General features: G+C 37.9%; 1 protein-coding gene across 2 annotated transcripts in view; it reads left to right on the top strand.

Annotated features, from left to right (window-relative positions):
• The window catches only part of OSBPL1A (oxysterol binding protein like 1A), a 216,890-nt gene that overhangs the window by 13,683 nt on the left and 179,615 nt on the right, over positions 1-23,592 (top strand). For both annotated transcript variants that reach the window (XM_054583461.1, XM_054583460.1), the window contains exons 2-4: positions 216-338; positions 17,604-17,689; positions 18,625-18,699. In XM_054583461.1, the coding sequence (XP_054439436.1) occupies positions 218-338; positions 17,604-17,689; positions 18,625-18,699 (282 nt within the window). In that variant the 5' untranslated portion in view covers positions 216-217. The remainder of the gene's footprint in view (positions 1-215; positions 339-17,603; positions 17,690-18,624; positions 18,700-23,592) is intronic.

Raw genomic sequence — 23,592 nt, 5'->3', positions numbered from 1 at the left:
AAACGTGGCCAAATGTCTAGTGTACTCCCTCAATAATAATACAAAGCTGCCTGTCACGGTCAAGTTCTGGTCCTGCAACTGACTTAATTAGTTGTTGTGTCTAGCTGCAAAATAAAGATCATTCTTTCCCATTTTTGTATTAGCAGATAATATTTAAAAGCTGATTATGTTCTTAGAGAAAAGCAATTTTGGTGTTTTGTTTTTTTTTTATGTAGAAATGAATACAGAAGCTGAACAACAGCTTCTCCATCATGCCAGAAATGGCAATGCTGAAGAAGTAAGACAACTATTGGAAACCATGAAAAAGAATGAAGTAATTGCTGACATTAATTGCAAAGGTAAGCTTTGAATGGATTTTTGAAAAGGTTGATATATCCACTTTTGGAGAGGGGAAAGGGGAGGGAGAGAGGGAGAGAATCATAGATATGAGAGAGAAAAATTGTCTCTACTGGGGACCTGTCACATGCACCCTGACTGTGGACCCAGTCTGCAATTTGGGCATGTACCCTCACTGGGAATCAAACCAGTGACTTTTCGCTTTGCAGGACAATGCCCAACCAACAGAGCCATTATGGTCAGGGATGAATGAATTTTTTCCCTTTTTACTACTTTTATGCATCCTATCTTATATACTTACTCTATCATTTATTTAGCATTAATATTTCTGATCTTGCTTGCCATAAATTTCCATCTCTTGTTTCAGAAAGAACCCCCATAAGAGTGGTAAAATGTCTCTCCTAGTTTCCTCTAAGTCAGAGAAATTGAGATCCAGTCTTAAAATGGTTGTGGATCATAAACCTTATAAGCTACAAGGGTGACACTGAGCCCACAAGATGCATGGTATGACAGTTTGTTCTTCTTGAAGACATTGTAGTTGAACTAGCAGGTTCAAGTGTTTATTGCATGCCCGGAGAGACATGTGAAGTACCTTGGAGATGGTGTCGGTCAGTATCCATTCCTTCACTAAGACTAGTCTAGTAAGGTAATAGATCATTTTATGTCAACATTACACATATGTACCAGAATATGGAAGTAGGGTGTCATGGGACCTCATAGGAGAGGTATGTGACTGGAAGTTGAAGGATTTGTTTTTTGTGGGAAGTGATTCTAAGGTGATATATGAAAGGGGACCTCAAAAAACCCTGGAATTTATTTTTAAAAATTGTGTATTTATTCTTACATATTAAACTTCAGTCACCTTCAAAGTACTCTCCATTTGATGCAGTACACCTATCGAGACTTTTTTTTCACTGCTCAAAACAGTTTTTGAACTTGTCGATTTTGATGCCTTTTAGTGCTGCTGCTGTTTTTTGTTTCACCTCTTTCATATTGGCAAAACGTTTCCTTTTGAGGACTTTTTTCCATCCAGGAAACAATAAAAGTTGCTTGTTGCAAGATCAAGTGAATAGGGAGGGTGGGGCACAGGGGTCATGCCAGTTTTTGATCAAAAACTGCTGAACACTTAACATGGTGTAGGCAGGTATGCTCATAAATCACCCAACATCAAATGGGTAAATGTGTTGAAACAGTCTTCAAAAAAAATTCACTGAAGCCAGATTCAGCCTCTCACAGCGACATCAGCTGGTACACTGACATAGACGGGTTCCTAGAACACTCACCTGGCATGGGAAGCCTGTACTACAAGGGGCCTGCCTTGCAGAAGATAATTCCATTTTTTTGGGGGGGGTTCCCCCTCCTATTAAGAATGTGTAGAACTTAACCAGATGAAGATAAGAAGAGGGGTCAGGGTAGAAGAAACAGCATGTGTGATGTGAGAGGCAGCCTAGATGGCAAGTACCTATAGACAGGAGGGGGTGAGGGGTAAGGCTGGTAGGTAAGTAGCAGCCAGATTATAATGTGTCTTGTGGTAGCACGGCTGCACATATATTACACCCAGTTTGGAGAGAAATGGAATTTATTTCCTAAAATGGCTCTGATATTTCAACAAGCACCTTCTTATTCTGGGAGCATGGAGGACTAAATGTTAGTCTTTGGGGACCTCAGTCTCAGTAGCTTTTCTGGTTAATGATTGATCTTCTGGAGCCTCTCACCTCTCTCTTCCCTAGTGTCCCCTGAGATGGCATTGCAATGTAAAGGTGAGCCTTGCTGTGTGTTTGTATAGCCTTTGTTTCCTCAGTGACCATTGTTTTGCTAGTGCTCCTTGAGCATTTGTAGCTAACATAGAACCTGGGGATAAGGTCAAAATCAAGACTCTCAGTTTATCATGTGATACAGGTGGTGCTCCTTGGCCATCTCAGGAGACTCACCTTGGCTCTTGTTGGCTTAGTGTTACCCTGATCCTCTGTCATGTCTTTTATCTGGCACATGGCTGAGGTCTGCTGATTCAGCCCTGCCACACAGGCGCCTGACTGAGCGTGGCACGTGGGACTTTACAGACACATGGGAGCTAGGAGCAGATACGGTAGCTGAAATTTGACCTTCCTCTCCCTGTACCGCAGAGTTTACTTTTATGTGACCACCTTGCAGGTGGGCACTGGGATAGGTGGTCAGCTCTGGGAGTCTTTTCCTAGCATCTCAGATGCCACTTGCCTGTGCCCATGTTACCCAATTTATCTTGCTCTCTGGGCTTATGATCAGGAGAGTCACATGTCCCATCTTATGTCTTCATGTCCCACAGTCCTCTGTCCCAGATGGATATTTTATTCTGCTGTGTTACATTCTCCTCCTGTCTTAGAGCAGCAAACCTCATGGCCTCACCCTTAGGGGAGAAGGAATATTATCTTTGCAGTAAGGAAGAAACTACCATGTGAGTTGTCCAAAAAGTATAATCTGAGATGGTGCTTGTATGCTAAAAGAATTCTCAGAATCCTCCCATCTTTCAGGAAAGGCTAATTCTTAATCTTTACCATTTTGATTGCCAAAACACTCCTGATTTGACACCCCTAAGTGACCCTTGACTTACTACCTTTCCCATTCCCACCTGTGGTTGCCTCAGGCTAGTTAGTGGAAACTCATCTACTTGGAAATGTAAAACTGAGAAACAAATGTTCACTTATTTTTGAAATTTCACCCTCATTCTACTTGTCAGTCAGACTTTGTCTTAAGGGCAGTTTGATATGGGTTTATGTAGATGAATGACATAAGCAGTAACGAGCAGTTTACCCAGTAGAAGTAAGTGGGGAGGGGTGGGGCTGGATGAGGGTAGTGTTTTCAGGTGGAAATCAGCCTTTCTGATATTTCTTGGTTTTCTCTTTGCTCTTGTCTTTCCAAACCCTGAGAAGTGGAGGAAATGGTAAAATGTGCTGTAATTCTTCTGCAAGAACTAACATGAACAATTGTTAACCTAAAAATAAAAGGCCAGAGTGAGAAACAACAAATGTCTATTTATGATCCAGAAGAATTATAATTCTGAAGCACTGCTTCACCCAGAACCCCACATGGTGTTTTAATTATGAGGTGCAGGCAAGGGGTATTTAGGAGAAAGGGAAGGGGAACAATTACATGAATCAAAGGAAGGCCTTTCTATGGGTGTTAATAAGCTAAGGAGGGAATCTCTGTAGGTGCAGATAAGCTAACATAGTGATGCTCATTCTAAAGAATGTCTTTAATTTTCATTCGTACTCATAACAAATAGTTGGAATACAGTGCTGCTTTAGGCCCAGTCCAAAGGTGGTTTTGCCCAGCTTTAACATTGCAAAGGTTTGAGAGTAAGACGTGCTATGCAGTTGCTCTGTAACAGGACCTTCAACTCCATTTTAAAGGGACTCTGGGTATATTATTTTTTATGTTTCCCCCTTTTGACTGACATCTTTCCTTGAAAGTAATCAAGTAATCATCAGAAAGCAACACTGATGATTGGTTGTTAAAAGCATCAGTGGTCCCTTGTCACCAGGAAAGTTCTTTCTGGGTATATGTCATGTCTTACCTAGGAAGTGTGTGTGTGTGTGTGTGTGTGTGTGTATGTATGTGCGCGTGCATGTGTGTGTGTGTGTGTGTGTGTGTGTGTGTGTTGAGGCTTAGGCCACATTGAGCAACAAGAACCCCAGAACACATTAAGATTTTACTGTCATGTTCCTTTAAGGGCATACATCTTCTGTGGTCCTGGAGTTTCTCATATGAAGTCTCTTAGGTCTTAGTGATTGTCTTACAGCATTGAGCACCAGTATCCAAAGGGTCTCTGTGTGACATTGAGCTATGCAAAATAAAGTTTTATAATAGCAAAAAATCTTAAAATAACAAACAAAATGTTAAGTCACATTTGAAGAATCAATCTGCACCAGGAGGCAATACCTGAGGACAGCCAGCTGGAGATACCAAGGCGCCATGAGGTATTGGTAGGCACTGTCTTTACCTACTTCATTTGTGCCTGGATTTTATCTCTAGTTCACCAGAGATGTCTTTCCCAAGTATAGCAAGAGGCATTAACTACAGGGCAAACCCTACCTTGTTCCGCTAGGCTATGATCAGGAGCAATTCTCTTATCTGACACAACTCATGCAAGGGAATTTAAACATTTTTCCTGATTGGTTATTACTTTGGTAGTAGCTCCAGTGATTTCCCTTAAGGTTTTTGATAAGTTTGTAATTATGTATTCATTTACTGCAACACCTGCCCGAGGAAAAAGCATTCTTCCAAATCTGGAACCTTTGTTAGGATTGACATAGTCAGGCATTTGATGACTTTGCATGCAACCAGTTGCACACAAGGGTGTTCACCTGTGAAGTAGGTGTAAAGGTGATGTCCAATGCTGAGTTATCCTTCTAGGCAGAAATCAAGGTGGAAAAGGAAACAGTAATTATTATAATGAGTCGATGGCCTTTCGTATTTGTGAGATAGGAAGGAACTAAAGAAAGGAAACACGAAGGTATAGATTATACAGTCGTGGCCACAGTCTGTCCTTTGGGTTAGCTGGCAACAACAGATGCTGTCTGCCTTGCTTCCTAGTAGTTTTTAATATCAGATTTTCTGTCAGTATCTACCTATTAGTTTAAAAGTGCCTGATATGGTCCTTTTCATCGTGGTTGTAAAGAGTCCTTTTGATGGTATCTTTTCCAGTGCACATAATGTCCTGATTGTAAATTGAAGTGTTTAATTTTTTAAATTTTCTTTAATTAATTGCACGGAATGCAGACTGGTGCAGCCACTGTGGAAAACAGTATGGAATTTTCTCAAAAAATTAAAAATGGAACTGCCTTTTGACCCAGTGATTCCACTGCTGGGATTATACGCTAAGGATCCTGAAACACCAATTCAATAGAACGTATGCACCACTGTGTTCATAGCAGCGGTATTTACAATAGCGAAGTCTGGAAATGGCCTGAGTGCTGGAAACAGCCTGAGTGCCTATCAGTAAGGAGTGGATCAAAGAACTGTGGTACATTTACACAATGGATAACTCCGCAGCAGAAAGAAAGAACTCCTACCTTTTCCTACAGTGTGGTTGGACCTGGAGAGTATGATGCCAAGTGAAATAAGCCAGTCTATGAAAGACAAAGATGTTATGATGTCACTTATAAAAGGAATCTAATTAACAAAATAAACTGGTGGACAAAATAGAACCACAGGCATGGAAACATGGAAGAAACGGACAGTGACCAGAGGTGTAAGATAATGGTGGAAAGAAGGGGAAGGGACTAGTTAGAAAGCATGTATGAACGACCCATGGACATGGACAACTGTGGGAACTGACTGTGGGAGCGGGGGATTGGGATGGGCAGAGGAGGGCAATGGAGGAAAAACTGGGACAATGGTAGCAGAATACCAATAAAAAAATCTTAAAATAAATAAATAACTCTGTTTAATTGACTTAAAGGAATTAAGTGCTTATACTAAGAAATAAAACAAACGAACTCATTCTTAAAGTTCTGAAAAAAATACCTGGTATTGAAGCTAATTTAAGTATATTGGTTTAATTGAAACAAACATATCTTTAGAGTTATCAGAATGAAGTATGATACTTTTATGGCACCTAAGCTTACAAATCTGTCAACAAGAAAGATAATTTGGTACAATAAAATTTTCATAATCTAAGCATAATTGTTAAGAATAAATTAAGTAGATATAAGATTTTTCAATGCAACTTTTTAGCAATAATTGTGTTATCATGTATGTACTTAAAAATAATTTCCTAATATCTTTTGGTATCTTGACATTTTAAAGTTATGCTAGCTAAATTAAATGACAGAAATCTGAATATTTAGATCATTTCCAAATAAGATAAAATTTTGGAACATTAATTGCTAAATATGCCTCAGTTTACCTACTTTTGGCTTCTTATTACAGTGAAACTAAAAGATAAACTTGGGTTTATTAATAAACATCTTATGTCATATTTAAAGACTGTACTATTAAAAAGGGAACATGTTCCTTGAAATTATAAAATGTATTCATAAACTTGCCAATCTAAAATAATACTAATATAAGTGTTCAGAATTACTTAGTTTAGGGTTAAAATTTTAAATATATGCAATTGAAACTACTGGGAATAATAAGGAAAACAACTTTGAATGCAAGGGAAGTAGAATATGTGTTTTCAGTAGAAGAAGGTATAAAGCATGGAAATGTGTTTTTGAGGGAATTACAAGGAAAGTTGTAAAAGGTTTGTGAAAAGGAATTCTGAGAAAAGAAATTGTGTGTATGGTCAAGTGGGATGAGATGGAATGAAGTTATTATAAACTTTAATATCAACAGTGTATTTATATAAAAATAAAACAATGTTCTTTCATGTGCTAAAAGGGCAAACTTTTTCTGCACAATTTGTATCCTCTTAATAAGAGACTATTAAGGGAAAGCAAAGATTTTGTGATTGCCTGTGCTCTTTATCATAAGGTCTTTGATTGCTTAGGTAAGCAGAGTTTTAAGTTTAATTTTGCTTACAGCTATTTAACTTTCTGTATTTGCCTGCCTCGTCTTTAACTGTCACCATGATTAAATGGATAACTACGTGTTGTTTCACAGTGCTCTGTGACCCTATTTGACCAAGTATTTGAAAAGTTTTAGTCTGTTTGACAAGCTTCCCTAAATTCCAAAATTAAAGTCTTTTTTTTTTTTTAATTCATGTTCAGTTACAGTTGTCCCAATGTTTCCTCCTGTTGCTCTCCCCTGCCCCATCCAACCCTGGTTCCCAAAGATAATCCCCACCCCGTTGTCTTTTCCACGGGTCCTTTGTACATGTTCCTTGAATTGCCCTTTCCCCTTCCTTCCTCCATTATCCCCTCCCCTCTGGTCACTGTTAGTTTGTTCTTTATATTCATGTCTCTGGTTCTTTTTTGCTCATTTGTTTTGTTAATTAGGTTCCATTTATAGGTGAGGTCATATGGTGTTTGTCTTTAACAGACTGGCTTATTTCACTTGGCATAATACTCTCCAGGTCCAACCACGCTGTAGGAAAAGGTAGGAGTTCTTTCTTTCTGCTGCGGAGTTATCCATTGTGTAAATGTACCACAGTTCTTTGATCCACTCCTTACTGATAGGCACTCAGGCTGTTTCCAGACTTCGCTATTGTAAATAACGCTGCTATGAACACAGCGGTGCATACGTTCTATTGAATTGGTGTTTCAGGATCCTTAGCGTATAATCCCAGCAGTGGAATCGCTGGGTCAAAAGGCAGTTCCATTTTTAATTTTTTGAGAAAATTCCATACTGTTTTCCACAGTGGCTGCACCAGTCTGCATTCCCACCAAGAGTGCACTAGGGTTCCCTTTTCTCCACAACCTCACCAGCACTTGTTCTTAATGGTGGCCATTCTGACAGGTGTGAGGTGGAATCCCACTGTGGTTTCAATTTGCGTCTCTCTGATGGCTAGTGAAGTTGAGCATCTTTTCATATGTCTGTGAGCTCTCTGTGTGTCCTCCTTGGAGAAGTATCTGTTCAGATCCTTTTCCCATTTTTTAATTGGATTGTTTGTCTTCCTGGTGTTGAGTCATATGAGTTCTTGATATATTTTGGAGATCAAAGACTTGTCCAATGTATCATTGAAAATATGTTCTTCCATACAGTCAGTTCTGTTCCCATGTTGATCATGGTTTCTTTAGCCATTGAGAAGCTTTTTAATTTGATGTAGTCCACTTTGTTTATTTTTTCCTTTATTTCGCTTGCCCAAGGAGATATATTGGCAAAAACATTGCTATGTGGAATATATGAAATATTACTGCCTGTTTTCCACTAGGACTTTTATGATGTCAGGACTTATATTTAAATCTTTTATCCATTTTAAATTTGTTCTGTTATATGGTGTAAGTTAGTGGTCTACTTTCATTTTTTTGCATGTACCAGTCCAGCTCTCCCCACACCATTTATTGAAGAGGTTATTTTAACTCCATTATATACTCTTGCCCCCTTTGTCAAATATTAATTGACTGTGGAAACATGGATTTATTTCTGAGCTCTCTATTCTGTTCCATTGATCTATGTGTCTGTTCTTATGCCAGTACCAGACTGTTCTGATTGCAGGGGCCTTGTAGTGTAATTTCATATCAAGTATTGTGATCCCTCCTTCTTTCTTCTCAAGTGCTGAGGGTATCATGAGGGTTCCATATGAATTTTTGAAGTATCTGTTCTAGATGTGTGAAGTGTGCCATTGGTATTTTAATAGGAATTGCATTGAATCTATAGATTGCTTTGGGTAGTATGGACATTTTAAATGATGTTAATTCTTCCAATCCATGAACACGGTATGTGCTTCCATTTATTTGTGTCTTCATCACTTTCTTTGGTGATCTGTAGTTTTCTGAGTACAGGTCTTTTACTCCTTAGTTAAATAGATTCTTAGGTACTTTATTTTTCTTGTTGCTGTAGTAAATGGGATTGAATTCCTAGCTTCTCTTCCTGATGTTTCATTGTTGGTGTGCAAAAATGCAATCAATTTCTGAATATTGGCTTTGTAATCTGCAGTTTTGCCAAATTCAGTTATTAGGTCGAGTAGTTTTTTGGTGGAGCCTGTCAGGTTTTCTAGGTACACTATCATGTTGTCTGCAAATAATGACAGTTTTACTTCCTCCTTTCCTATTTGGATGCCTTTCATTTCTTCTTGTCTGATTGCTGTGGCTAGAACTTCCAGTACTATGTTGAATAATAGCAGTGAAAGCACACTTGTCTTGCTCCTGATCTTAAGGGGAAAGCCCGTTGAGTGTAATGTTGGCTATAGGTTTCTTGTATATGGCCTTTATTATGTTGAGGTATGCTCCCTCTATTACCACTTTGCTGAGTGTTTTTATCATAAATGGGTGCTGGATTTTATCAAATGCCTTTTCAACATCTATTTATATGATCATGTGATTTTTGTCTTTCCTTTTGTTTATGTGATGTATTACATTTATTGATTTGTGAATATTGTACCATCCTTGCATCCTCAGGATGAATCCCACTTGATCGTGGTGTATGATCTTTTTAATGTATTGTTGGATCTGTTTTGCCAGTATTTTGTTGAGGATTTTAGCATCTATGTGCATCAAATATTGGCCTATAGTTTTCTTCTTTGTTATGTTTTTACCTGTTTTTGGAATTAGGATAATAACTGGCCTCTTAAAAAGTGTTTGGGAGTCTTCCTTCTTCTTGAATTTTTTGGAATAGATTGAGGATAGGTGTTAGTAGTTGTTTAAATGTTTGGTAAAATTCACCTCTGAAGCCATTTGGTTCAGGGCTTTTGTGTGCTGGGAGGTTTTTGATTATTGCTTCAATTTCACTAATTGTTAGAGTCTCTTCATGCTTTCTGCTTCTTGATTCAGCTTTGGAAGACTGTATGTTTCTAGAAATTTGTCCATTTCACCCAGATTGTCCAGTTTCTTGGCCTATAGTTCATAGTTATTTCCTACAATCCTTTGTATTTCTGTGGTATCAGTTGTAACTTCTCTTCTATTTCTGATTTTATTTATTTGGGTCTCCTTTCTTTTTTTCTTGATGAGCCTGGTTAAAAGTTTGTCAATTTTGTTTATCTTTTCAACAAACCAGCTCCTGGGTTTCTTGATCCTTTGATTATTTTTTTAGTCTGTCTGTCACTTAATTCTGCTCTGATCTTGATTATTTCCTCTCTTCTACTCACTCTGGTTTGTTGTTGTTCCTCTAGTTCTTGTAGATGTAGGGTTAGGTTGTTCATTTGAGATATCTCTCTCTTCTTTAGGTAGGCCTGTATTGTTATGAACTTCCCTCCCACGACTGCCTTTGCTGTGTCCTATAGGTTTTGTGTTGTCATGTGTTCATTTTCATTTGTTTCCAGACACTTTTGATTTCTTCCTTCATCTCATTGTTAACCCATTCATTATTTAATACCATTTTATTCAGCCTCCATGTATTTGAATATTTTTGAGTTTTCCCTTGAGGTTGGTTGTTAGTTTCAAGCCATGTGATCCAAGTATATGCTTGATATGGCTGCCGTTCTCTTGAATTTGTTGAGGCTTGTTTTGTTTCCTACCATGTGGCCTATCTTTGAGAATGTTCCATGTGTGTTTGAAAAGAATATTTTGCTTCTTTGGGGTAAAAGGTTCTGTATATATACGTTAAGTCCTTTTGATCTGGAGTGTCATTGAGTGCCACAACATTCTTACTGATTCTTTCTTTGGAAGATCTATCCATTGTTGACAGTGGGGTGTTAAAATCTTTCATGATGACTGTGTTGCTGTCTATATCTTTTTTGAAGTCCTTCAAGATTTTCCTTATATATGTAGGTGCTTCTACATTGGGTGCTCCCTTAAGTATTATGTAGTGACCTTGTTTGTCTCTTGTTATGGCCTTTGTTTTGAAGTGTATTTTTTCTGATATAATTATTGCTACCCCAGCTGTTTTTTCATGTCCATTTGCTTGGAATATTTCTTTCCATCCCTTCACTTTCAGCCTGTGTAGATCTTTAGTTCTGAGGTGGGTCTCTTGTAGACAAGCATATATGCGGGTCGTGTTTTCTTATCCTTTAGCTATCCTGTGTCTTTTGACTGGAGCATTTAATCTGTTTACATTTAAGGTTATTATTGACAGGTACTTATTTATTGCCATTTATCCATGGCCATGTCCTCCCCACCCCACCCCTGCCCCATTTCTTCTCCTTATAGCAGTCCCTTTAGCATCTGTTGCATTGCTAGCTTGGTGGAGATGTATTCTTTTAGCCTTCTTTCATCTGGGAAGCTCTTTATTTTGCCTTCCATTTTAAATGAGAGCTTTGCTGGATAGAGTAGTCTTGGTTCTAGGTCCTTTTCATTTCTTGGATTCCTTTGTGCCAATCCCTTCTGGCTCATAGTGTTTCTGTTGAAAAATCGACTGATAGTTTTATCAGAGCTCCCTTGTATGTTACTAGCCATTTCTGCCTTTCTGCCTTTAAGATTCTCTCTTTGTTTTTAATTTTGCTCTTTTAATTATGATGTGTCTTGGAGCGGGCCTCTTTGGGTTCATCTTTATTGGGATCTTCTGTGCTTCCTGAATTTGAGTGACTTTTTCACTCACCAGGTTAGGGGAGTTTCCTGTCATTATTTTTTCAAATTGGTTTTCTATCCCTTGTTCCTTTTCTTCTTCTTCTCATATTCCTATGATGTGAATGTTGTTATGTTTCATGTTGTCCTGAAGTTCCCTTAAACTATTCTCAATCTTTTTTGATTGTTTTTTCATTTTGTTCTTCTGATGAAGTATTTTTTTCCACCGTGTTTTTCTGCTTTGAAGATTTGGTCCTCTGCTTCATCTAGCCTGATTTTGATTCCTCTTTGTGTATTCTTCATTTCAGATATTGTAGTCTTCATTTTTTCCTGGTTCTTATAGTTTCTGTGTCCTTTTTTCATGCTGCTGTAGTTCCCACTAAGTTCCTTGTCACTCCCATAAAGTTCCTTGTAGTTCTAATTGAGTTCCATGAGCATCCTCATAACCATTATTTTGAATTCTGTGACTGATAGGTGGTTTGCCTCAATTTGATTTAGCTCCTTTTCTGGGGATTCCTCCTTTCCTTTGTTTGGGGCTTATTTCTTTGTCTACCTAATTTAGGTGACTCTTTTTGTTTGCTTCTGTGTCTCAGATTGCTCTGTGTTGACTGCCTGTCTTCGTGGTAGGCCTTCTTTTGTAGGAGATCTGTGGGACTCAGTAGTGCAGTCTCTGTGATCTCCTGATCTGAATGCCTTTTATTCAGTTTATGTGGGCTCTCTTGTAGTTGGGCTTTGATTTATTAGTGACTTATTCCTTGGTTGGTACTCCCCTTCAGCTGACTGGGAGGGAGTCACAACCTCTGCCATGTCTTGTATGTGCCTGTTGTGAAGTGTCTTTTGCACTCCTGGGCTCAGCTCTCCATATCATCTAAGATGCTATTGATTTTTCAGGGGTTTTTTTTTGTTGGAAGATCAGCTGAGAATATGAGATGGGGGCTAGAGCAAGTGGACTCAGCTTCTACCTACTTGGCCACCATCTTTCTCTAAAGAGAGCTCTTTAAAAATCAATTTTATTAATATCTTCTGGAGGTAGATACATATATACATATACAGACAGATGCAACCAGATACCTGGTCATTTAGTTTTTAAAATGTCAGCCATGAGACTGGTACAATAAGGCAAAAATCCACTGATTTATGACAGTTGAAGTAATTTTTTTTTTTTGTTCAGATGGGTAAGGCTTTTATTAGTTTTAGAGAAGACTTTTAAGATTTTTATTTGTCCCTGACAAACAATTTGTAGGGAGGCTCTGAGTGTGTGTATGTATGTGTATGTGTGCATACTACTTACATAAGGAAACCTTTTCAGCCACTTGTACTCTTTAAAGGTTTTCCTTTCCCATATTTCCCTCTCAGGTTTGTTTAATCTCAGACATTAGTGGACTCTGTTTACATTCCTGATTATCCACAGGAAGGCCTGAGGATTTGCTGAGGAGGCTTTAAAAAAATCTTATCAGACTTTTAAATTTTGTCAAATTTCTCATTATGATTATTAAAGTCTTCAAAATACCTTGCCACGTTTCAGACATAACAAACAGTAAGAAATTTTAAAGCACCCACTCAGATGGCCAAGTCTTTTCAAATCGTTTTAGAACTGTTTTGTGTGTGTGTGTGTGTGTGTGTGTGATTTTTTTGACTTTTAGAAGTTTCTGCATATCAGTCAAAGAATGTATTCCATCGACTCGAAGAGGTTTCAAATCCTTTCTTTTAAAGGGGGAACAGGCTTGAGGTGGACTTGAAAGAAAGCGTCCCCTGAATGGCTAAGTTATTTAATTTTGGCTAAACTGGTCCATTTCATTAAAAAGGCACAAGAAAAGGAACACAAATGTTTGTACATATAGTAACTAGAATTCCCAAGGGAGGAACTTTCGGTGGGTAAAGATCTCATGAAAGACAAATTCCCTTGAGAGCTGTTATGACTGAACAAAAAGACAAAAAGAGATAGTAATCCAAAGCCCCAGCTAGCTGGACTGCCAAATGCACACTGACACGTGCATTTTGAAAGGCAGGGATCCAAAAGCAAACATTCTAAAGATGAGAAAAAAAAACTCCAGTTTTTTATTACATGCACATAAATGCCTTTGTTTAATGTTGGAGCAAATAATACCTAAGGGGGATATGCCATCTAACCTGTTCCATGACCAATTTATCCATGGCTACCTTCTTTTTTTAAGGTTGTAAATGTCTTAATGACTTTTAAATGCTTGGCCTGTACCTACCAATTTGCAACTTGGGTTTCTGTGATTCTCTTCACAATAGCTTTTACCTCATGTGCATGTAACCCACAGTAAAGTTTGTTTAAATGATGCCTGCCTGGTGATATCTGCAAGCTGTTAGTTTGTGGGGGCCAGCCCAGGAACAGGTTTATGGGATTTATGCTCGTATCTTTCCCTATGGAAATTTCTTTCTCATGACAACAATACAACAGACACTGAGAAGGAAAGGAAAAGAACATTCCAAAGTTTTGAGGAGTAAGATGTGCAAGGCATTTCCTTTGGGATGGCAGCTCCAACTCCATTTTAAAGTGGCTGTTTATATTACTATTTACATAATCAACATGGAAATGTTATTGGTTGGAAGATATCCACCGATATCAATTCAAAAGTGAGAGGAGGAAGAACTGCAGTTGAAGGTTAAGGTCATGATTTCTAGGCAGGTTAACATCGTCATTTCTAGTCTCCCTACAAAGGAGGACCTAATTAGTTACTTTTGCTTGTAGCTGTTACCCTAAGTGTGTGTTGCTAATGGTGAGATATTCTTGCAAATGAAATAAATACTAATATGCTTATATGCATAGTATACTTTATATAAATTATGGGTGGTATTCCAAGAAATACTAAGTTTTAGAAGCAATATAAGAACTTATATTGGCAGTGTTAACACCTGATTTCTGCCTACTGCTGTTCTGTCATCCTGCCGCAGGTCTGAATATGAAGTTACTTGACCGTTACCTATAACATCACCTACTTGACTATTACCCATAACAAGCTACTTGACTTTTACTCATAACACCATAACTGATGTTTCCCAGTGTTTCTGTATTCTATGTAGGACATTTGTTCTTTGTAAATGTTTCTAAACTTGATATTTCTTATGCTTGATCAAAATTTTTTGGATATCCATGATAAGTAATAAAGAATACAAAGAACATTTGTAGTATTTTAAAAACAATTTAGGATTTTGGAAATTTTGATTTCTTTATCCAGAATCCCATTTGTAAATAGGTGTGAAGAGACCAGTTCACAAGCTGTTATAGTAAGTTAGGAGAGACCCTTAAGGGTTAGATGGGAGGAGAAGCAATGGGAATGGTGAAAAGTAGAAAGCAGGCAAGAGTAACGCTTATTTATCACTTGAGAAATGAAGTGAATAATGGGGCAATTCATTGTGAAAACAAATGTGGGAGGGAACTAGGTAGACTTGTGTGAGCACATGCATATGGAAGAAGATTGTTGATTTCAGCTTTGTAGTTTTCGAGCATGAGGTACTCTTGTATCATCCAAATGCAGGTGTCTAGTCCAGAGTTGGAAATGCAAATACGAATTTTGAAGTTGACAACATATAAAGAAGGTGCTGGGAAACAGCCAGGGGATACCATTATTGGAGGTACCAATAATGAAGGACTAACCAGAGATAATGGAGCTTCCAGAGAACACTGGGAGGAAGTGCTGGGGCAGTGAGACAAAGCCCAGAGAACGCAGGGCTGTGGGAGCCAGAGAGGCTTGCGGCCAAGCTTTCCAATCCTGAACATTGTTGCAACACAGTGGCAGCTGGAAAGTGCCCCAGGGATTTGGTGGCAGCATTTATTGATAAAAACTGAGGACAGTTTTAATGACATGGTGGGAAGTGAACCTAGTCTGCAGTGGGTGGTGGGAGCTGATGGGAAGGAAGGAGGTGGAAAGAGGAAGTGAAGGCTGGGAGTAGGAAGGGAGAGTGAGGAGGACAGTAGTTGGTAGAGGGCGCAGGATCCAAGAGGGGTTTGTTGCTTTTGCTGGTTAGACGGAGCAGTGTCTACTTGTTCCTTTCTGTTTGCTGTTGAAAGGAGAGTGGTTGAAGATAAAGGAGAAAAAGGAGCTCTGAGGGGCCGCAGGTAAGGGTGGGATCCAGGATACCAGAAGAGTGATTAGTCTTAGACATCAGGGGGAAAGGATGGAAGAATGCTTGGAGATACAGGTACAGTGGTCGATTTGGTGCCAGGAAGCCCAGGGAATTCTATGAAAGCTGCTGCTTATGTAAAGCTAAGAGATGAGGTCCTTGTTGAAGGGAAATGTGTAGAGAGGAGGCTTAAGAATAGTGAAGGATTGAAATATCTCTTGTGGAATATAGGAGACACCCGAATAGGGCATTATAAAAAGAATTGCCAAGCAGTGTTGAGGGTATGAGATCCTGACTTTATGATGCCACAAATCCGCAGGGTTCTGTTACTATTATTTTTTGTCCCTGTTTAGCAACCTGGGTGTGGTTATAGAAATATGGAGCTAGTATATTTATCAAACATTGAGGTTTTTCTAGGTTGCCGTGACAGAGCCAGTGAAGCAAGGATACTGAAGATACTGGCAAAGGAATGCTGATTTGTGGGATCAAGAAATATATGCTAGATTTATTGAAGGAAGTGAAGATAAGGAAGTGAAGATACATGAAAAGTAATTGAGAACTGAAGGGCTGATGAAGTTGAGGAATGAGTCTGGGAGTATGCTGGTGTGACAAGCTGGAAAGGGGGAAGTTTGGGGAAAAGTGGACTTTCTCTGTTCATGAGTTCAGAGATGGCAATGACATCCAGGCTTTGGAACTGAGTACCCAACACTGAGCAGAGGCAAAGTTTGTGGGGAATGAGGGAGGCTGAAAAGTAGGGACCAGGATTCTGTATAGCAGTAGACACTTGTAGGACAGCATCAGGATTTGCCGGGGGAGGTGGGAAGAAAGACTAGCTCAGTTAGTTGGTGAGGGATAAACCATGGGGAGGCTGCTAGATGGCAGCAAAGAAGGCGTTTGAGGGAGCTGTAGCCATGGCTTGTTGGCAGAAGACACAAAGGAGGAGTTGTAATGTGGGTGAAGTCACTGACCAAAGACAGCATTGTGTTTTGACAGGGGTTGGGAGGGGGGGCGGTTCATGTAACTTCTGTTCTGTGAGGAGTGGTGGGTGTTCAAGTGGGAGGAGGCTCTACCTGAGGAGTAAAGGAGAATCATTGTCAGTAACAAGCTAGGTTTCAGTTAAGAACAGAAAGTAAAAGAAATGTTCCAAGAAATAGACTGAGGCTCCAGGATTTATTTTCTCTGGTTCCAGAGGGCACATATTTAAAAGAAAACAGATGTGGGAATTTAGGTAAATGGTAAACTATCACAAGGACAGTTGTTAGAGGCCTGTTCTGGGTTCACTGAGGTTGGTGGCTGATACTAGTTCCAAATCCAGGAGCTGAAGGATGGCATTGAAGCTCCAACTCCTTCCGAGGTTCTGTAAAAGTTCCTGGGACTTTTATAGAAGAACTTTCAGGTGGTGGGCTTTGGGGATTGGTGGGCTCTATTCTCTCAAGCTTGATTTGGAATTCTGGTTAGCCTTTGGATCAATCTTAACTCTGAGCTATTGTGCCCCGTACTTTATTTTTTGCTAAATGGAATTAGTTTCAGTGTGTGCAACACTTGATTGTTTTATATCTCTTCTCAGCACTGCTGCTAGGATCTCACATTTCATTGCCTTTAACTTTGGTTCTTGCCACCTAGTTGGACTCTGGTAACTCAATACCCTTATTACCTGAGATTTTATCTGAAGTAAGACTCTATTTTCAGTCACTATTTACGGAGCTAACAGCTTTCCAAATGCTGCAGGGAAAATTCTTTAATTTAACACTCCTATGTTACAGGTTCCCAAAGAGAGGTTCTTTTCATGAAAACGTACCAAGACCATCACATTTTTGCCAGATGACAGTGTGATGGTTAGAGAGTAGGAACCTTAAATCAGTAGCCACTTGTGATCATCTAGTTTGAAAGTAGCCCTTCATGTCGTCTTCTACCCTGTTAGGCATGAGGACATTGACTTAGGAAAGTGGCACAAGAATCTGAGTCTTGCCAGGTGCTAATCCTTTGCACTCATTACCTTTTTACCTTCATGTCTCTTGTCTGTTACTCATCAGCAGTGCAGTGTTGAAAGAGAGCCATTGGCCAATGTGTTGAAGTAGCCCTGTTGCAGAGAAATTAATTTTATTGTAAAATCACCTAAATTATGTCTAAAAATATTTTCTTTCTTTCCATTTTTAGGAAGAAGTAAGTCTAATTTGGGTTGGGCACCTCTTCATCTGGCATGCTATTTCGGACATAGACAGGTGGTTCAGGATCTGTTAAAGGTATATTTATAATTTTAATTTTTAAATGAATATAATATTGTTAAGGAAATTATAAAAGTCTTAAGGAAGCCAACTGAGCCATAATGGTTTTTTTTAAAGCAGTAACTCCTCTCTAAAGACATCAAATGTTTTTTACTAAATACGTGAGTTAGGTAAACCTGATTAAAATTCTATTTTTTAGTTATTTGATTTGTACAGTATTGGCTTTTCTTTCAAGCTTAAAAAAATTGTTATTGTTACTCTGTTAGAGTTGTCCCAGTTTTTTCGTCTTTGCCCTTCTCTGCTTAGCCCACCCCCTGTTCCCACAGTCTCCACACTCTGATTTTTATAGTATTGGCTTTTTAAAATTACAAGAGTAGACTTATGAATTATTGAAAGTATTGTGTATTTTCAGGTTTTTGAGTGTAACAGTTACAAAGATAACCAAAGTACATCCTAACTAATTAAAAAAATAATTTCAGAATTTCTTAATGAGTACTGTATAATTTAAGACTTCATATTTCTCAATTCTTTGATTAGTTATTTTTCACATATTGGTATTTCTGGAATTTGCTTGCTTCTTAAGATTGATGTGTACATTTAAATGGTGTCGTCTTTCTTTTTTCCTGAAAACATCAAATTCGTGGCAAAAATATGGTATTTCATTCAGAGATGGTTTGCCTTTTTTAAAATATGACTGTTTCTAAAATTGAGTGAAGATGTATAGATTTTTAAAGAAAAATAGCTTCTTATGTTTCTATCAGATAGGTTTTTACCTTTCAGGAAGTTTAGTATTTACTTTTACTATGAAATGCATTTATTTTTACTAGAGACAACCAGTCAACATTAACAATAACTTTAATTTTTGAAATATTTAATATACTTTTAAGAAATTATTTTCAAACTTGTATATTTCTTAATATGTGAAGGATGTTTAAAGTTTTCATGTTTACTAGGCTGGTGCAGAAGTAAATGTATTAAATGACATGGGAGACACACCACTTCATCGAGCTGCCTTTACAGGACGAAAGGTGAAAACATTATGTATTCTCTATTCAGTGTTTGCAAGTGAAATGTTTGGAAGAGCCATCACAAATGTTGTCTCTTTATTACTGCATGAATTGCAACTGGGAAAAGGCACAAAAATATATAAATCAGCGCTTTGGGTCAAAAGGCCACAAACTCTTAGCATTGGACAGTGAGGTCAAGTATGGAGGTCATGGAGACTTGCACTCCAGCCTCCCTGCTAGGAGCTCATTCAACCTCTGCTTGTGTACTACAGGGATGGGAAACGCCTAATTGTTCCTTTAAAAAAAAATACAGCTTCTCAGAGGAATAATTTATATTGCATAAAACTCACCTGCTGTAAGTATACACTTCAATGATTTTTAGTTCATTTACACATTTGTGCAACCATCACCACAGTCCAGTTTTAGAACATTTCCATCTCCCCCTAAAATTTTCCTCATGCCTATTTGCATTCATTCACTGTGTCTTTTCCAAGCATCAGGCTACTACTAATTTGCTTTTTTGTCTCTAGATATTTGCTATTTGTAGAAATTTCTTCTAAGTGGAATCATGCAAACTTGTATCTGGCTGCTTTTTAGCATAATATTGTTGAAGTTCATCCATGCTGTAGCATGTATCAGTAATTAGCTTTTTTTATGACTGAATGATACTTCGTTGTATGGATATACCACATTTTAAAAATTTTGTCACTTTATTGGAAAGACTGCCCTTTGGATTGCCTTGGCACCTTTGTTGAAATGAATTGACCGTAAATGTAGGGGTTTACTTCTGCACTTTTATTCTCTGTCTGCCTGTCCTTACACCAGTATCACACTATCTTTATTACAGCTGCTTTATAATTAAGTTTTGATATTGAGTGATCTTCTATGATCTTCTTTTAAAAAGTATTTTGGCTATTCTTAGTCAAAAGTTTATATGGCTGTATAAATTTTAGGATCATCTTGTCAATTTCTCTAAAGACAACTTTTTGATAGAAATTGTGTTGTCTTGAATCTGTAGATCAACTTGGGAAGAAATGCCATGTTAAAACATTGAGTCATCAAGTCCATGAGCATGAAATGCCTCGCCATTTATTTACATCTTCTTTAATTTCTCTCAGCAATGTTTTGAAGTTTTCAATGTACAGGTCTTGTACTCCTTTTGTTAAATCTTTTCCTGCACTTTTTTATTCTTTTTTCATGCTGTTTTGAATGTAATTTTCCTCTTAATTTTCTTCTTTGCTACTATGTAGAAAAACAGTTTTTAATGTTGATCTTGTATTCTCTGTCCTTGCTGAACTTACTAGTTTTATTAGATTTTGGTAGATTCTATAGCGTTTTCTATATACTTGATCACATCATCTACAAATAAAGACAAATATGCTTTTTCCTTTCCAATCTGGATGCTTTTCCCCCTCTTTGTTTTTCTTACCTAGATTCCATTACTGTGTTGAAATACTGAATTAATATGATGAGAGCAGAAATCCTTGCCTTATTTTTTGATCTTAGGGGAATAGCATCTAGTCTTTTACCAAAAAGCATGATGTTAGTTATAACTTTCTTTTAGATGCTCTTTATAAGTTTGAGGAAGTTTTCTATTTCTATTTCATTGAGAATTTTTGTCATGAAGAGATGTCAAATGTTTTTCCTGTCTTTTGAGATCATGTGATTTTTGTTCATTAGCCGATTAATATGGTGTATTCCATTAATTGATTTGGCATGTTAAACCACCCTTACATTTCTGTATAAATCCCATTTGGTATTGGTTACTAATTCTTTTTATATGCTACTGGAGTCTGTTTGCTAATATTAAGTGTTTTCTGGGTCTGTATTTATGAGAGATATTGCTGCGTAGTTTTCTTGAGGTATGTTTGTTTAGCTTCATAGAATGAGCTGGAAAGTGTTCTTCCCTCCACTATTTTCTGAAATAGGGCATGAAGAATTGGTGGTATTTCTTTAAATATTTGGTGACATTTACCAGTAAAGTCATCTATGCTTGGACTTTCTGTGAAGGAAGATTTTTAAATTACTAAATCAATTTAATTATTTTATATAGCTCTGTTCAGATTTTCTGTTTCGTCCTGAGTTTTTGTTATTTTGTATTTCTAGGTATTTTTCCACTTCACCTAAGTTGTCTAATTTGTTGACATAAAGTTAATAATCATTTAAAAAACATTTTATTTATTTTTGGAGAGAGAAAGAGAGGGAGAGAAACATCAGTGTGTGACTGCTTCTCATGTGCCCCCCACTGGGGGCCTGGCCCACAACCCAGGCATGTGCCCTGACAGGGAATTGAACCGGTGACTCTTTGGTTTGCAGGCCAGTGCTCAATGCACTGAGCCATACCAGCCAGGGCAATAATATTCTCTTATAATTCTTTCCATATCTATAGGATTGGCAATATTTTATTCCTATTTTTGGTAATTTGGGTATTTTTTTGCTTTCGTTAGTTTGACTAAAGATTTATAAATTTTATTGATCTTTTCAAAGAACTAACATTTGGTGTCATAGCCTTTCTGTATTTTGTTTATTTTATTGATTTGTGCTCTAATCATTATTTTTTTCCTCTGCTTTCTTTTCATTTTTTATTCTTCCTCTTTTTGTTCACTAAAGACTTATATTATTGATATGAGTTTTTCTTTTTCAGTAGAGGGATTTTTTTAAGCTGTAATTTTTCCTTTTAGCTGCATGTAATAAATTTGAACATATGTTTTTTGTTTTTTGTTGTTTCTTTTTCCATTTCAAGATATTTTCTAATTTATGTAGTATAGCATTTGATCTATCCTGGATAATGGTTTTTTTTTTTTGTTTGTTTGTTTGTTTTTATCAGGGTGGGGTATTCTATAAATGTTCCTCAGGTTAAGTTAATTGATAAGGCTGTATCTTAACTGATTTTCAGGTTGGTTGTTTTACCAAATAGAGAGAGTGTTGTATTGTGGGTATGTTGGGATACATGGTAAGGCAAAATTAAAGTTGCAGATGGAATTGAGGTTGGTAATCAGCTGACCTCAAGAGAGGAAAATTAATCTGGATTATCTGGGTGAGCCCATTGTAATCACCAAGGTCCTTAAAAGTATAAGAGGGAGGCGGAAGAGTCAGAGTTGAAAGGGAGATGTGCCTCTGAGAGAATGGTCAGAGAGATGCAGCATTTGTGGCTTGGAAAAGGGAGGAATGGTACCATGAGCCAAGGGATGTGGGCCGCCTTTAGAAGCTAGAAAAAGCAAGGAGATGAGTTTTCCTTTACAGCTTCCAAGAGGAATGCAGCCCTGCTAACACATTAATTCTAGCCCAGTGAGACCCATTTTGGACTTCTGAAGTACAGAACTGTAATATAATAGATTTGTGATGCTTAAAGCTGCCAAGTTTGTGCTAATTCATTATAGCACCAATTGAAAATTAATACACTTTAATGGGAAAAGCAGCCTCATGCTACCAGACCTGCAGGTTTCCTGTTTGTTTCATACTGAATTTGCTAATTTATGAAAATGCCTCTTGGACTTTTGCTCCAAATCAAGTCAATCCCCTCTGGCAGCAAAGCTAGTGGTTTTCACTGACAACCCTAGCCTGGTCAAACTTCTGTGGGGAGGGGTCAGACATTGAAATAGCCTGTGACTAGATGGCTAAAGATTCCTGGCGCTCTTACCTGAAGTTCTGGTTCCTGCTGAGTGTGCCTCTCAATTTCTTTTTTTCTTTTTTTTTTTTTTTTTGTACTTAGCACATATCCAGCACCATGAAATGAGATTTTTGTAATTTTGTCCAGTTTTATAACTAATTTTTAGAATGACAGTTCTCTGATCTCTTTACAACACCATAGTGAAAAGTTCCATCATTCCTTTTTCCTAATAATTTTTTGATTATTTGAATGATTTGGTAAATTAACTATGACATAAGGTATACGAGGTCTGCTTGGAAAAAGTCTAGCTGTTGTTAACATAATGAGAATGGTTTGTGCAACATCGATGTAACCTGGCAGCCAAGGCAAGTGGACTGGAATGCGCATGCGTGAACAATGACCTCTTCACTGTACTAGTCAATGGGGGTGGTAGATGTCATTGAGTATGTGTATAATGTGGCTGTCATATTCAAAATTACATAGTGAATAGGGCAACAAATCTGCATCAGATTTTGTATTAAGCTTGAACATTCTCTCATGGTACCTGTTTGGATGATTCAGAAGGCCATAGCTATGGGCAACTGGTGATTGGCAGCTTTATCACAACAACATGCCTGCACATCACGTCTCATGCAGAGTTTTTTGGCGAAACATCAAATCACCCAAGTGACTCAGCCCTTCTACAGACCAGCTTTGGCACCTTGTGACTTCTGGCTTTTTGTACTAAAATCACCTTTAAGAGGGAAGAGATTTTAGACCATTGATGAGATTCAGGAAAATATCATGGGGCAGCTGATGGGGATTGGGAGGTCCCAAGGTGCCTACTTTGAAGGGGATTGAGGCGTCATTGTGCTATGTATAATGTCTCCTATATCTTGTATCTTCAACGAATTTTTCATATTACATGGCTGGATACTTTCTGAACAGACCTTGTATTTCTTATGTATTCTGATTATTGATCATATTCCAAATGATCCCTAAAGGTTATTTTTTTTATTGTTTATTCTATTGCAGTTGTCCCAATATTCCCACCTTTGTCTTCCTCCATCCAACACCCCCCTGCTCCCACAGTCTGTCCCCACACCATTGTCCACGTCCATGGGTCACTGATACACATTCATTGTCTCCCTACCCCTTCTTTCCACCATTCCCCCTAACCCCCTTTCCACTGGCCGCTGTCAGTCTGTCCCGTTTCCATGTCTCTGGTTCTGTTTTGCTCATTAGTTTATTTTGTTCATTAGATTCCTCTTATAAGTGAGATCATATAGTATTTGTCTTTCACTGACTTATTTCCCTTAGCATAA

The sequence above is a fragment of the Pteronotus mesoamericanus genome, unplaced genomic scaffold, assembly GCF_021234165.1.
Source record: "Pteronotus mesoamericanus isolate MK-2021 breed Mesoamerican mustached bat unplaced genomic scaffold, CSHL_Meso_final contig_74, whole genome shotgun sequence".
NCBI classification, from domain to species: Eukaryota; Metazoa; Chordata; class Mammalia; order Chiroptera; family Mormoopidae; genus Pteronotus; species Pteronotus mesoamericanus.
This window is presented reverse-complemented; position numbering and strand designations above follow the sequence as displayed.